The sequence below is a fragment of the Melozone crissalis genome, unplaced genomic scaffold, assembly GCF_028551555.1.
Source record: "Melozone crissalis strain CALT ecotype California unplaced genomic scaffold, PUWL_Pcris_2 ptg000057l_1, whole genome shotgun sequence".
NCBI lineage: Eukaryota > Metazoa > Chordata > Aves > Passeriformes > Passerellidae > Melozone > Melozone crissalis.
The window spans coordinates 11,602,230-11,617,444 of NW_026535835.1; the positions used below are offsets into that span (position 1 = coordinate 11,602,230).

The 15,215-nt window shown below is 49.9% G+C and overlaps 1 protein-coding gene across 1 annotated transcript in view; it reads left to right on the forward strand.

The window, feature by feature from the left end:
* Window positions 1-15,215, forward strand: part of KSR1 (kinase suppressor of ras 1) — a 47,442-nt gene that overhangs the window by 30,232 nt on the left and 1,995 nt on the right. Inside the window, exons 3-19 of the mRNA XM_054287285.1 lie at window positions 4,291-4,438; window positions 5,315-5,699; window positions 5,923-5,927; window positions 7,623-7,683; window positions 8,229-8,312; window positions 8,885-8,946; window positions 9,055-9,161; window positions 9,442-9,610; window positions 10,733-10,774; window positions 11,300-11,354; window positions 12,022-12,067; window positions 12,168-12,547; window positions 12,632-12,728; window positions 12,978-13,111; window positions 13,515-13,646; window positions 13,929-14,064; window positions 14,376-14,509. Of these exons, the coding sequence (XP_054143260.1) occupies window positions 4,291-4,438; window positions 5,315-5,699; window positions 5,923-5,927; window positions 7,623-7,683; window positions 8,229-8,312; window positions 8,885-8,946; window positions 9,055-9,161; window positions 9,442-9,610; window positions 10,733-10,774; window positions 11,300-11,354; window positions 12,022-12,067; window positions 12,168-12,547; window positions 12,632-12,728; window positions 12,978-13,111; window positions 13,515-13,646; window positions 13,929-14,064; window positions 14,376-14,509 (2,177 nt within the window). The remainder of the gene's footprint in view (window positions 1-4,290; window positions 4,439-5,314; window positions 5,700-5,922; window positions 5,928-7,622; window positions 7,684-8,228; window positions 8,313-8,884; window positions 8,947-9,054; window positions 9,162-9,441; window positions 9,611-10,732; window positions 10,775-11,299; window positions 11,355-12,021; window positions 12,068-12,167; window positions 12,548-12,631; window positions 12,729-12,977; window positions 13,112-13,514; window positions 13,647-13,928; window positions 14,065-14,375; window positions 14,510-15,215) is intronic.

Consider the following 15,215-nt stretch of genomic DNA (forward strand, 5'->3'; position numbering starts at 1 on the left):
CCACATGTAACTTGTCACTGTCTTAAAAACTAACTTAAGAACAGAGTCATCTTCTTATCATCATCTGAAGCATGTCTGGGCCAGCCCTGCTGGCTGTGGAGCAGAGGTGCCAGTCAGTCAAGCTTGGAAAGCTGTTTTTAGAGTGGATAACTGTCCTGCACAGGGAGGGGCACATCCTGCCCCGGGGTCTGGCCATCAGCAGGGCTGTGTCACCAGGGAGACTGGGAGCAGGTGGAACAGGGCTGTGGTTGGGGCTGCTTTGAGGCTGTTCCTTTTGGGAACAGATGTGAGTCCCAGTTGTACCCTTGTGCCCTTTTCTCCTCCTTGCCTGTGAAGGCCGTCCCCAGCCAGCATCGATGCCAAAGAGCTGCAGAGCTGAGCAAGGCAGGGGCAGGAACAGAGCAGGAAGGGCTCATGCCTTGAGCAGGAACTGTGTGCCCAGAGCCTTGTGCTGCCCTGTGAAAATGCCCCTGCCAGGAGTGAGCCAGGGCCTGGGGCTGCTGCTGTGGGCCCGTGGCAGAGGGTTCTGTTAGCACAGGGTGGCCCCAGCCCACAGCAGATCTGTCACTGGAGGAGCTGTGAGGGGTTTTGGTGAGTGCATCCTTTGGATGGGGGGTAGAAGAGGCAGATCTGCCTATGCCTATCAGGTTTCCCCAGCTGTATCCTCTCATCTTTTTCTGTCAGCATATCTGCATGAACAGGCCATGAGGACCGTGGCTGGCTCTTGGGGATTTCCATGGGTCTGGCAGCAGGAGCTCTGGCTGGCCAGCCAGATAGCAGAGATCCTGGATGTGCTAATTGTGTGTATGCAAATTAATTCTGTCCTGCAGGCTTCCTAGAGCTATAAAATTCCTTCAGTGTTCCAGCTGAAGGCCCTCCCCAGTGTAAACAGCTCCTGGAAGATAGTCCCTACCACTGCCAGGGCTCCCCTTCCCTGCCAAGGGCTCCAGGTGCCCCTGGCAGCTTTGGGCACTGTGAACCCTTCATGCCTTGAGCTCAGCCCGAGGGATCTGCAACTGCTGCACCTGTCTGCCACAGAAGAGTCGTGACAGCAGCTCTCCTGTCCCCAAAGAGCCAGCTGGACACAATGCCCTGAGCTGTCAGCTCCTCTCCAGCCTCTGCTGCGAGGTGGAACAGTGAGGAGGGTGATGTTAGGTGGAACCGTGGCCTGTTTATGCTCACAGCTTAATGCAAGCTGGAAATTTCAATTGAGAGGCTTTCCAGAATGCCCATAAAATCTCCAGGAATTTAATAATACAGCAATTTTTCAGTGCCTTCATTGCTGGGCACCAGAAAAACACTGCAAAATAACAACTAGCAGGCACAAGATGTTCTTAAGAGCATCTTTACATGCTTTGCTTAGAGCTATCAGTGGGAATTTAAGCACCTTATGTAATGGGCTTTCTCTTCTAGCATCTGCTGCTTCACGGGAGGATGATTGGAGAGGGAATGTATTGATTTAAGAGGAGGCATTTGGGGCCTTGACAACTGTCCAGCTTTATGGGAAGAGCTGTGGCTACTGGGTCGAGGAGCAGGTCAGGCTGATTTTGCAGAGTGCCTGCAGCAGCATTAGCTACGTAGGCTTATCTGCAGGGTGGAATCTTTACCAAAAATAACCCCTCCACTGTGTTAGATACCAGCATTTTTGCCATGTTTCAGGGATTTAAGTTGGACACCAGACAAGATTAAAGACTGTTGTGAACTCTTCACCCGGGCTAATTGAGACTGACCCTTGGATGCACTGGTGCTCACTTTTCTCTCTTTAGACATGTGCACCATGAAGTGCAGTCTGTGTCTGATAAGCACGACGTCTTCAGGGAGAAGTCCTCTTACCTGTTGTAGGGAGGAATAATTTCCTGCTTTGGACTTTTTAGCATCCCTTCTGCTGAGCAGTGCATGGTTAGGCTTTAGATTTTGCTGGCAGTTATGAGGTGCTGAAGATCGAAAGCAGATTCTGTCTTCTGCTTTTTCTCTGTTTTTAAATCTGACCTTATTAGTAGAGTACTGTCTGAATATCTTGTAGCTCTCCCTGTCAAGACAAGGTGTGCCCAGGGAGGTGGTGTTGAGCTTGGTCCTAATGCAACCCTTTAATCTGCATTTTTAAAGCTGTTTTTAAAAAAAGCCTCAGCACCCACTGAAGAAGCAGGTAAAGAGAGGTCAGCTGGGCCCACATGTCTCACCCTCAGTGGTGAAGAGTTGGAGTAACCCCTGTGCAAGGGCCCAGAGCTGCACTGAGGGCCAGAGCCCCCCACGTGCCCCTGAGCAGGGGCCCTCCTGCCCCCAGAGCAGCTGAGGCAGGGCAGCAGCAGAACCTGTTTGAGAGCCACCCTGAACTAGTGACCCTCCTCGCTGTCACACTGCCTGCCGGGGGGTGACACGCAGCCAAGGCAGAGCAGGCCAATCTTACAGGGATCAGGTTGACCAGTTTTATATTAAGCCCCCACATATGTGCAGCACATGAGTGGCTGTTTAAAGAAAGCCTCTTACTTCCCCTCCCTCCCCCTCTCTGAAGGCTTATTTCTTTTGTCGCGTGTCATGGGGGCTGGCAGCAGGTTCAGAAAGTCTGAGCTCTCCCAGCTCAAGGTCATTGGGATTGTTTAAATATAATCTCCTTTTCTGTACTTTCTACTTTCCTACAACTTGCTATTCTGTCTTTCTAAAATTAACCTATTGAGCAGAAGAGAGGCCTGGGCTTTGTGTGTGGGTGCAGTCCCCTCAGGCAGGGTCTGTGTGAGAGCTGAGCTGGGGTGCAGAGCAGGGCCTTGTGGGGACCATCATCAGTCAGCTCTGGGCACAGAGAGACTGGGCACACAAAGGGATGGGGCAGTCCTGTGTCCTGCATCATGGTGGTGCAGAAAAATTAATAATACCCAGCATCAGTTGTGATGTCTGTGCGCTTGTTATTCTGCAAAGATTAGTTACAGGGAAAAAGAAAGAAAGTCTGCCCAAACTTCATTGAACTCTGGCTCTGCTCTGCTCCTGCTTCATGCTTACTGCTCATTTAAATTCCTGGCCTCCCTTGAGTCAGCTGTGTTTTGTGTTTCATCCAGTTCAGGGCATGTGACAGAAGATACAGGATGTGTTTCTTAGACTTCTGCCCTTTCTTAATTTATTCTTTTTGTTTGCTCCATGCCACAGTTACTAAAATTGGAAACTCTTTGTGTTGCCACCTACAGAGCTCCAAAGGTTGGGGCAGTTGGGCAGTGTCACAGCTGAAAGTCCTGCGTCAGCTCTCAAAGCCAGAGTCTGGCGTAAGAAAGATGCAATTGTGAAAGGACATTCAGCACATTCACGTCTGCTTCTGAGTCGGAAGTGGGCTTTAAGGACTAGAGAATTCCATGCTTTTTGTTTCACCAAGCAGTGACACACACTTCTGAGTTTCCCCTTCAAATAAAGTTCAAAGCCTTTTATATAGTTTGATTCCAGGAGTCGAAACTTTAGGATGAAGGCCAAATATTGTGAAATTTGTGATCTCATTGTGAGAATAGGCAACAGGGAGGTTTGTTTAGGCAGAACTTTACAGGGAAATTCCTGGGTAACTGGGCTAAGTATCCTGGTTTTGTTTATTAACCACAATTGCTGCAGACTTACACTGGAAACATTTGAATGGGGGAGGAGAGAGAGACACAGCTCAGTTCTGTGTCAGGAAATACCAGATCATTTTGTGTTTTCCAGGCTCTTGTATCTTTTGTGTCTGCCTGATCTGAGCCTTATCACTGTGGGGCTTTGGTGCATTAAGATGTAGAAGGAGTTCTGCACAGATATCTCTCCAGGCAGGATATGGGTAAGGCTGGTTCTCTGATGAAGGAAAGACTGCTTGAGGAGGAGGCCGCTATCTTTGTCAAAACATTTCTTTTTTGTTCAAATAAAGAAGTCATTTTCCTCACTGATTCTCTTGTTCACTTTAATACTGAAAAGCCAAACATCCTTATCTGACTATTTTTCAGGTTTTAGACCTGTTTTATTTCTGACCCTATTTTTAATGAGAAAGCTAAGGTTTATTAGTAGCTTTGCAAAAATTTTCCACAAGGGGAGGAGTATTTTGATCCCCTGTAATGCTAAGTGGAATAGCAGAGGATGAGCAGCCCTGGAGGTGCAGAGCACACTCACACCCCAGGCAGGGGGGAGAGCAGCTGTGGGCACTGCTGGCCATGCCAGAGGGGCACTGCCCACGGGAGTGAGCCATGAGTCAGCCCCGGCAGTGAGACAGTGCCACTGCTCAAATACCCGACAGGTGACACTGCTGTTTGTACACAGAGCAACAAAAGGGTCTCTCTTGCTTTCCTGCAGAGAATACCAGAGGAGCTGACCCTGGATGCCTTACTAGAAATGAATGAGTCAAAGGTGAAAGAAACGATGAAGAGATGTGGAGCCAGAGATGAGGAGTGCTCCAGGCTCAACGGGGCCCTGAGCTGCCTGCGGAAGGTGACGGAGTCAGGTACACACGGCCTTGTTCTCCTGGGGCACCGGTGTCCCCAGCCCAGCCCCACCTGCTGCCTTGCAGACGCTGCTTGGGGGTGTTCTGGGAGCAGTGTATGGCTCTGGGATGTGTGCTGATCAAACCTGTCGAGAGCTGTCAGCTGGGTTTGGTTTGGACATCAAGTCAGATAAAGAAATGGAAATGAATGTATGTAGAATCCTTTCCTACTCAGTAGATGATGTCCTTATTAACCCTTTCTGTTCAGAGTCGTGTCTAATGCTCCAGCTCATTCTCCATGGGTCAGTGACACACATCCTTGACTTACTAAATACAACCAGATTCCTTCTAGGTGATGCCTTTCCCAAATATTGCCAGCTCAGAGAGAAACCTTCCCCTAGCACTTCCACAGGCACTGTACAATCTGTTTGTACAAGAGCCTCTCCCAGCAGACTGGGACTCACATGCACCACATCTTTCTTTGTAGCAGTTATCAATCTGTCACTGAAAGGTGATGTTTCCTGTTGGTATTATGACAGTTCATCCATTTGCAAATGGTAAAGATTAGTTAATGGAAAAAATCAGCAAACAGCTCGGTGTCATGTTTCCCTTTTTCTAATCTTTCTTGTCCCAGGCTGTCAAATATTTCCCATCCACACTGTATAAACCAGCCATTGCTCAGGAATGATGGTGTTCACCTCTTAGAAAGAAATGTCATTTTTAAAAACACAGATATATGTCTCTGAAAAGCTCAGATCAGGCTCTGTCTGAGTTTTCGCAGCCTGGGGCCCTGCTGAGGCTCAGGGGAGATCATTGCCGGGTGAAACGGGCACCGGAGCCCCGAGCAGCCCGGGCTCGGCTCGCTGCGGGCCCGCGCTAACGCTGCTCGTGTCACAGGAGCGGAGCCGAGGGACGACGTGCCGCTGGCCCTCCCCGAGCGCCGGGACAGCTCCTGCCCGCAGCCGGAGCCCGCGTGCCCGCCGTGTGCCCCGGGCAGGGGCGGCCAGCCGCGCCCCGCGCCCTGCGAGCCCTGTCCCTCGGCAGAGGCGCTGCTGGAGCCGCCGGCGCTGCCCGCGGGCCGGCCCCGCGCCCCGCACAGCATCACCGTCACCCCCCCGGCCACGCCGCAGCCCAAGCGCCGGCACCGCCTGAAGCCGCCGCGGACGCCGCCGCCCCCCTGCCGCAAGGTGTTCCAGCTGCTGCCCAACTTCCCCGCCCTCACCAGGAGCAAGTCCCACGAGTCTCAGCTGGGCAACAGGATAGACGAAGTTCCTCCAATAAAGTAAGTTTCCTCCCGGGCTGGAGCTGGGGCTCTCCCCGGCAAAGGCTGCCCTAGGTAGGCAGGAGAATATTGGCAACGCAGCAACCTCAGGAGCCTGTGCAAAGCCACAGGCGTCTGTAAACCTGACAGCGCGTGCTGCAGGCAGCAGTTCCTGCTCTAGCAAAGTGTGTACCTGTCACAGGAGTATCAGAGCCTAAAAAAATATATCTTTTCTTCTTTCTAGGTTCGGTAAGAGATTCTCACAGGGGTGTCCGCAGTGCCTTGCTGAGAGAGAAGAACCTGTGCTTGTCAGCTCCCTGTTGGCCATCCCTGGGCAGCCTCTGGAGGTTCTCCACAGGCCCTCCTATCCCAGAGCTTCTGTTAACTGAGCAGGAGCTTGGCCTGCCACAGAACCACAGGGTTTTACTTGGTTGCACCTGGTATTTTCTAAGATGACACAAGCAAGGCAAAGGAATACTGATGTTTCAAGGGTTAAAGCCAAGGGGGGCTTATCTGTGACCTCAGACAGCTGGCACAGATGCCTCTTGGTACAGGAATTTCACATCTAACCATTTGGATATGCATTGCCCAGTGTCTTTGCAGTGAAGTTAAGACACTTGTGGAAGCTGAAGCATGTGCTGGAATGGGGGGTGTTCCCTGTGTGCTGAGGAGTCTGTTCACATGGGTGATGGCTGGCAGGAGCAGGGCTGGGTTTCTCCAGGGCCACTGGGAGTTCTGGCCATCCTGAGGTGTGTCCCAGACACCACCTGTAACCTTGGAAGCTAATGGAGAGAGATTGGAGCAGCTTGGAAAGTGTCCAAAAGCATCTGAGTATTAAAAGCAAGTATGAAAGTCCAAGCTAATGCCCTTTGAAACAAAAATCTCAGGAATTACTTTCAGAAATAGAAAGATTGTAAAATGAAAGTGCCAGCAGAAATCTGAGCATTTCCCTGAGGAGAGTGAGATAATTGGTGCAATAAATGAAAAAGGCACTAGAATAAACTCAAACAGAAATGAAGGATTTTGGTGCTCCTCTTCATATAGACCTATTGGCTGGGGTGAAGTGGCTGCTGTGGGCTCTGCTGAGTCCTGGACAATCCCAGACCGGTTGATATTCATTCAGTGAGGATTTAACCGTCTGACCCGATGTTCACAGCCTTCTTTACTGCTGTGCTGGGATTGTTTGGACGGCCACACTAGACAGCAGCATTTCTAGGAACAGCAGCTCCCCATTCCAGCCTTTTCCAAGAGGCTGAGGATCACAGATGCCTCTAGGAGCTCCCTGGACTAATGATAAAAAAGACTGTGGTGCCATCTATGGTCAAGTGAGGAGACTGGCTCTGAGCCAGCCCTGCTGCTGTGCTGACACTTGCACATTGGGGTTTGCCTCACGTGTGCAGTATTTCTGTAGATTTCGTTTGGGAAATAATGCCAGAATTGTGAGTATTGGAGAGTTTTCAGGAAGTTATGTGCTCTAACCACTGGCATGCTGGTTTGGCATATGGAAGTCTTACTTCCTGCACTTAGCAGAAAGTTAGGTGAGCTCACATGTATGTTTTCATTCTTCTGGGTCATGCTGGCCCTGTCTAGAAAATTGAGATAATTTTCTGTGAAATAGAATATTCTGAAATCTACTGACACTGCAGGAAAACTGGGTGATGGTAAATCAATTAGGAGTAAAGTCTGACTTTCCACTTTAAGAATGGCTTAGACCTGATCAGATGGACTTCTGTAATCCCTAAATATAAAACATCATGATTTATCCAATCATATGGAAACAAATACAAGGGCAACTTCACAGGGGGCAAATCAGTCTGAGCTGTGTTCCTGTGACTCCTCTTGGCTGGAGGTGCTGAGCTGGGGCAGTGACTGCTCAGTTTCTGTGCAGGGTGGTGAGCACACGTCAGCAGTGCTTCCCTAAACCCTCCTCTTGTTCTCCATCAGAGCTCTCCCAGGGATCCCCCCAGACGGTACGAAGAGACTTTGGCCTGGCTGTGACTCACAGGTGAGCAGGGAGGGATTGGGGGATTGGGGCTGGCTGTAACTCACAGGTGAGCAGGGAGGGATTGGGGGATTGGGGCTGGCTGTGACTCACAGGTGAGCAGGCTGGGACTGGGGGATTGGGGCTGGCTGTAACTCACAGGTGAGCAGGGAGGGATTGGGGCTGGCTGTGACTCACAGGTGAGCAGGCTGGCATTGGGGCTGGCTGTGACTCACAGGTGAGCAGGGAGGGATTGGGGGATTGGGGCTGGCTGTAACTCACAGGTGAGCAGGGAGGGATTGGGGGATTGGGGCTGGCTGTGACTCACAGGTGAGCAGGGAGGGATTGGGGCTGGCTGTGACTCACAGGTGAGCAGGCTGGCATTGGGGCTGGCTGTGACTCAGGTGAGCAGGCAGGGACAGAGCCCAGGCAGGGCTGTGGTGGCACAGCACTCTGACATGGGTTTGGAGTCGGGTCAGGTGTCTCACTGTCAAGTTCAGCTACCTACAAATGTTCATTTTCCCTCGGACACCACCTAATGTCAGTTTTCCCTCTCTTGTCTCTGGCAGGTTCTCTACAAAGTCCTGGTTATCTCAGATTTGCCAAGTGTGCCAGAAGAGCATGATGTTCGGGGTGAAGTGTAAGTACTGCAGGTGAGCACACGGGGATGGTCTCCTTCAGAACAGCCTGGGACTGGACTCACCCCAGCCTGCAGCAACTCCTGTCTCTTGATGTGATGCACTTTTGGCAGTGGCATCATTTTTTCAGTCATTCTGACCTGGCAAAGGGATGCTCCTGGCACAACTCACACTTGAAGGTGGCAGCCTGACACGTGAATGAACCAAATTTGTTTCTCTGCCACAGGCTTCCCACCTCATCCTGGGCAAATCTTGTAGTGGGAGCTGGATCCCTAAATAACAGCCGGAATATTAATTTCTGTTTCTCTCTCAGGCTTGTTAGTCCAGAGGACTGAGATTTTGCTACTTCATGGTTGCTGGCTGAGAGTCAGTGAAAGTAATTCTATTAAAAATAAATCAGATGCTAAGATATGTTTGTGGTTTCATTAGCCTCAATAATAGAATTCTCCATACGAATGCCTGCTGCTCTGGGGCTGAGCATTCCAGAACTCCTTCTGAGATTAGCATAAGAATTACAAATTAAGGGTAGACTTCCTCTATTTGGGAAAGAACAAGTTGCTATTTAACATGTAATGGTTATCTTTCAGATTAAAATGTCACAACAAATGTACTAAAGAGGCACCTGCTTGTAGAATATCCTTCCTTCCCAGTAAGTAATTTTCTACAAATTCTTGGCACTTCAATGTAATTGATTGCATGGAAAGAATGAAAAGTCTCATTAAAGCTGTTTCTCTCCCTTCTCCAACCTGTTTTTCAGTAACAAAAATAAGAAGAACAGAGTCTGTCCCATCTGATATCAATAATCCAGTAGACAGACCCACAGAACCCCAGTTTGGAACCCTCCCCAAAGCACTAACTAAAAAGGTACGAGGTGGCTGAGGCACGTCCAGAGTCCCTGGGGAGCTGCATTAGGGAGAGGCTGGATCTCCCTGGTTGGAGTGAGAGCTTTCCCTTTGCAAGGCTTGGATATGAGACATTTTGTCCCTGTAAAGCAGGGGCTGTGCAGAGCTCCAGGTGCTTATTCAGCACAGCAATGCCACGATCAAGCCTGGGAACAAGTTCCCTCTGCTGTTGTGCAGCAGACACAGGGGAACTCTTCCTTTCTCTTTATTGCTCTCTCACAGTGTCTTTGCCTGCTTTGCAGGAGCATCCACCAGCAATAAACCACCTGGACTCCAGCAGTAATCCTTCTTCCACAACCTCATCCACTCCCTCCTCCCCAGCACCCTTCCAGTCTTCCAACCCTCCCAGTGCGACGCCGCCCCCCAACGCGTCCCCCATGGGCCAGAGGGACGGGCGCTTCAACTTCCCAGGTAAATCCTCCCTGCCAGCAGGCTGCAGGAGCTGGCCAGGCATTCAGAGGGACTTGTGGGTTTCTGAGTACCTGATTCTGCCTTAAACAAGGTGTAAAAGTACCTTACAGATTTTTAAAGGGTATCAGCAAGATATCTTTGCAGGGAACAGATTATTGAGGAACGTTTCTCCTTTTCCTTTTTGGAAAAGGACTGAAGAGAAAAGCTATTTTTTTCTCCTCCTTTCCCTTTGTGCTGTACAATGCATGCTGCCTGCAATGTGTGCTCACCAGGGGCTTTCAGTCAGGAGGGAGGTGCTTGCTGGAGCCGGCTGTAAAAGTGAGAACTGGAATGAATTACTTTACCAAACCTTTCCAAAATATAACCCACAATCAACACCAACTTTTAAACCATTGTCAAGCATAACTGGTAGAGAGAAGTTCACCCTTCATGCCCTATGGATTGAGAGCCTCAGTGTGCAGCTTTAACCAGAGCTGAGAAGGGCAAGCACCTCTGACGAGGGCAAAGATCTAAACAGTGAGAATAAATGGAATTCCTTTGACCTAAAGTCACAATGTGCTCAGTAGCTACTACATCTGGCCTTGAACACTGCTGAATTTTGCATCAGCTTCTGACCTGTGAATTCAAGTTGCTGTTTGAGCCTGCTGAAAAGGACTAGAGGCAGTTCAGTGTAAGGATTCCACTGCAGTTACTTTGCATTGGGACAAACTGCTCAGACTCACTGAAAAAATAAAAAAGGCAGATGGTTCATGAGCTTCACCTTCTGTGGGGGCACCTCTGCAAAGCTGAGACACAAGAGCACATCACATCACACCTGATGTGGGCCTGCCTTGCACATTCCTGGGCTCTGCCTTTGCCCACCAGGCTGTTTGAGAGAGGTGGCAGAGCTTGTGTGTGATACCTGTCATCTGTCAGGGCCCTCCCAAAATGCATGTGCTGAAATTCCCCCCAGCAGGCCGATAATCCACTAATCTGTTCCCAGCAGTGACCTGGGACTAATTCATTGTATGCACATGAGGCACTCACTGATGATCCTCTAACTTGTTTGTGTTGTTTTGTTTTTTTTTCTCCTGGTATTTTTTTTGCTGTTCCTTTCTTACAAAACCCCAATTAATTAAAAAGCTGCCTACTACCTTCAGCATAGACAACAGTTTGTCTTCCCAGGTGAGTTGATTGTTTTAATTCTACTAACCAACTTCTATGCCAAAACATAACTTGTTTGTAAACCTCTGCATGCTGCCCAAGAACAATCATTCTGCTTTAAAATACCTGTCTAAAACAATCCAGACTTTCTCTTTACTCAGGCCTCTCTCCCCTAATCTGAGGTGTGATTTATGTATTGAGATGGAACTTTGAATATTCAGCTGTAGAACATTTGTTTCCTGCTGTGGGATTCTACTCACATCCATGTTCCTCCTTTCTAAAGATTCACTTTTATGGCTCTGTGCCCAGCCAAAAGGACTTCACAGATAGGTGGGGGAAATGGAAGAGGACTGGGCTCAGCCAACATGCAGGCATAGGAGAGATGAGCATAGTTTTAAATCAGTAAAAGTATAAAATCCCTTTGTCTGTGGTTGAGCTTATAATTCCTAAACAAGAAGCAAATAGTTGCTATTGCAGTGTTAAAACTTGCAGTCCATAGGAGATTGAAGTGTAGAAGATGTATCATAACTGTTTCTACTTTCCCAGAAATTCCCAGTCCTGCACAAACAGCACAGCTTCCAGAAACTGCTGCAGACACTAAGTAAGTAGAGTTTTAAATCTTTTCATTTGCACAGCATTTACATGGTAATCCTCACGTCAGCCCAGAAGTGCTGTGTTATGGCCAAAACCAGATTTAACACCCAAGAATTCCCAGGGTAACTTTAGTCAGTGAGGGTGATGCTGGTATTGCCAGTTTTATAAAGCTGAATATGACACTTTAAATGGTACACTAAGGAGTCCAAGCCTTTAATATCTAGTCCTGGTTGTGTGAAGGGTCAGATGAAACAGAAATTGGAGTTCTGTAACTTGAAGGGCACGGCCCACTGAGCTGCAAGCAAACAACTCTTTCAGGATCCCAATTGCAGGGCGTGGAAAAGCTTCCAGCCTGCATTGCCAGCTGCTCCACTGCAGGTGTTTCAGGGGTAGGAATGGGAGCATCTATTCCTGGAACACAGTGTAATAACAGAGCCATGCCACTGCCAAATCAATTCCTGCCACTTAATTATCAAGAATCACTTCCAATCTTTGTCTTACATTTGCCAAACTGAGCTTAGAGTCCTTCTCTTTTACATGGAGCAGGAATTGTATTTTTCTCTGCTTCTGTAACTGTCAGGATCTGTTCTGTATTGGCTTCTTCTGCTCCCCACTGGCAGCAGGGGCCCCCATTGCCCAGCGATGTCCAACTGCTCTCTCTGTTGCTGTTGCAGCGCTGCCCAGCAGCCGGGCACGGGCGGAGGCTCACGGGAAGCACAGGTGGGTTTGTGTTTGCCCCGGGGGTCTCTGGAGCAGCCTGTGCTGCTCTGCCCCCCCGAGGGACTGCGAGCACACCTTTCCCTTCCCTTGCTGGGCACAGGTGGAGGAAGCAGAGGCGGGGAAGTCGGAGCCCGAGGATGATGAGGATGAGGTGGAAGATTTGCCCAACCGGCGGCCGCACCTGCAGGGGATGATCTACCGCAAACCCAGCCAGACCAGCGTGTACCTGCAGGAGTGGGACATCCCCTTCGAGCAGATCCAGCTGGGGGACCCCATCGGCCAGGGCCGCTGGGGCAAGGTCTACAAGGGCAAGTGGCACGGGGAGGTGGCCATCAGGCTGCTGGAGATCGATGGCAACAACCAGGATCACCTGAAGCTCTTCAAGAAGGAGGTGATGAACTACAGGCAGACCCGGCATGAGAACGTTGTGCTGTTCATGGGAGCCTGCATGAACCCCCCTCACCTGGCAATCATTACCAGGTAGGGAGAGAGATCTTTCTGTTGGTTCTACTGGATATGTATTGTAGAGCTAGCAATGTTCTCATATATAAACGTTTCCTGTAGCTTCTGCAAAGGAAGGACGCTGCACTCCTTTGTGAGAGACCCCAAGATCTCCCTGGACATCAACAAAACCAGGCAGATAGCACAAGAGATCATTAAGGTAAGAGCTTATTATGCCAAGGGAGCCACTGGGTAGGGCCTCAGGCAGAGCTCAGAGCTGCACACAGCACTGGGAGCTGCTCCCTCAGCCTCTCCCCACACCTTCCTGCACGAGTCCCACAGGGGCCCTGCCCCCAGTTACAGCTAATCCCTGACACTGGAGTTAGGAAGGGGAAATGTGTTAGAAAGCAGAGTATGCTTGGAAATAATAAAACCCCAAAAACATTTCCATCTCTGCTGTGTTTCCCAGGGCATGGGGTATCTCCACGCAAAGGGGATTGTACATAAGGATCTGAAATCCAAAAATGTCTTCTATGACAATGGGAAAGTTGTGATCACCGACTTTGGATTATTTGGAATTTCGGGTGTGGTCCAGGAAGGAAGGTAAGTGGAGGTTTCAGTGCTTGGTTCCAGCTCTGGAATGACAAATGGTCACATAGGGAAACATTTCCTGGAGTGCACAAGAAGCATCCATTGGTTTAGTACACACTCAGTTTGCATTGTGCCTGTTTGCTTTGTTTTCCTTTTTAGCAGAGTTCTTCCTACAGTTGCAGTAGCACAGCTAGAGAGTTTGGATTAAGCCTCAGAGCACAGAACAAACAAGACCTTAATGCCAGGAAGGAGCTGTGAGTGTCAGGCTGACACGTGCCTATTTGTTAACATGGCAAGAAAATTAGAAATAAAACATCAGCAAAAACATTGGAGTAAATAAAGCCAAAGCATAGGTGCAGCACAGATATGGCCTCCACACCAATGTTTTAGTCCTGCTTCTTTCTTTTGGACTCAGGAGGGAGAATGAGCTGAAGCTGCCTCATGACTGGTTGTGCTACCTGGCCCCTGAGATTGTCCGTGAGATGGCCCCAGGGAAAGATGAAGACAAGCTGCCTTTCTCCAAAGCTGCAGATATCTATGCCTTTGGGTAAGAAAGGAACACCCAGGAGTACCATGAGAGCTTGCTAAGTGAGGCTGGCTACTGGCCTAAGCCTTTCAGTCAGTGCTCCCCTTCTCTCAGACTCAGGATTCCAGCTGGGACACATTTTCCTCACCTATTCCAAAAGTCGTGGGTGGAAGGGGTTTGCTGCACAGCCTCAGGCACCTCCCAGAGCTCAGCTGAAGCAGCTGGAACAGTGCCAGCACCGGGTACTTTGTCTGTCAGGAGCAGCAGAGGCCTGACCCGTCTGTTGGTCTGTTGGCATTGCAGGACCGTGTGGTACGAGCTGCAGGCACGGGAGTGGCCCTTCAGGAGCCAGCCTGCAGAGGCTCTCATCTGGCAGATCGGCAGCGGAGAGGGAGTGAGACAAGTCCTTGCCACTGTCAGCCTGGGCAAAGAGGTCAATGTAAGTACCTCAGCTGCAGGAGCCCCTCACACAGCTGCTTGTCAGGGACAGAGGGGGCTGCTTCAAGAGTTACTATACTCAGAACTCGAAAGAGAAAGGGCAGGAAAGAGAACAGAGGAGAATGGCATAGGTTTAGCCTGTGCAGAAGTGAACGTCCTCAGCACGGGACATTCTCGGGCTCTGGCAGTGTCCAGGCCCGCTGTGAGCAGTGTCTGCCTGGGCTCACACATCCCAGTGCTCTGACAGTTTTCTGGTCTGCACAGTTGACCCATGACCTGAGATAATGAATGAGCCACCACTGTCCTCTGCAGGAAATCCTCTCGGCCTGCTGGGCCTTTGACCTCAGCGAGAGGCCCAGCTTCACTGTCCTCATGGAAATGCTTGAAAAACTGCCAAAACTGAACCGCCGGCTCTCCCACCCAGGGCACTTCTGGAAGTCTGCCGAGTGAGTACCTGCTGCTGCTCACAACACTGATGCCATGCAATTTGCTAACTGGTCATTTCTGAGCTTTATTTGCTTTCCTGGGGCTGTCAGACATGACAGGGTGGGAGCACTGCTCCTGTGCTTCTCTAGTTCCTGGGAAATGATGTGACTAAGCCATGAGCCTCAGACAGTTAATTTCCAACTTCACCATATTCACCTCCCTCCAGCAGCTGACTGATCCCCTGTTTGTGTCAGAGAATATCCACAACAGCATTGGGAAGGGCCCTCACTGACCCCAGAGTGGTCAGAACTTCCCCAGTGATTGTAATGGCAGGTACTGCCTGAGGAGGGGAAGGACCCAGGAACTGTTTCCCTCTGAAGTGGTTCAGACTGCGTGGGTTTGAGGCCACAGACACATCTGTGCCCAGTGCCCATTCACCGTGCCCTTGGTCAGTGTTTCTTTTCATCTCCTCAACTGCTCGTATTTAGTTTCTCTTTGTTCTGATGTTTAACCCATCCCTTCCCTTCCTATAATCCTTCACTCTCTTCCTGTAACACCTGATCAGAACCACCCAAACTCTTGACACAGGAACTGTGGTGACAGCTTGGTCTCTGCTGGGTGTGGGGGCTTTGGAGTTTTGGTTGAAAATTCTGCCACTTCTCCTGTGCAATTTCCCCCCCGTTTGTACTGGAGCCTTGACACACCAGTGGTGTCCAACAACTTTAA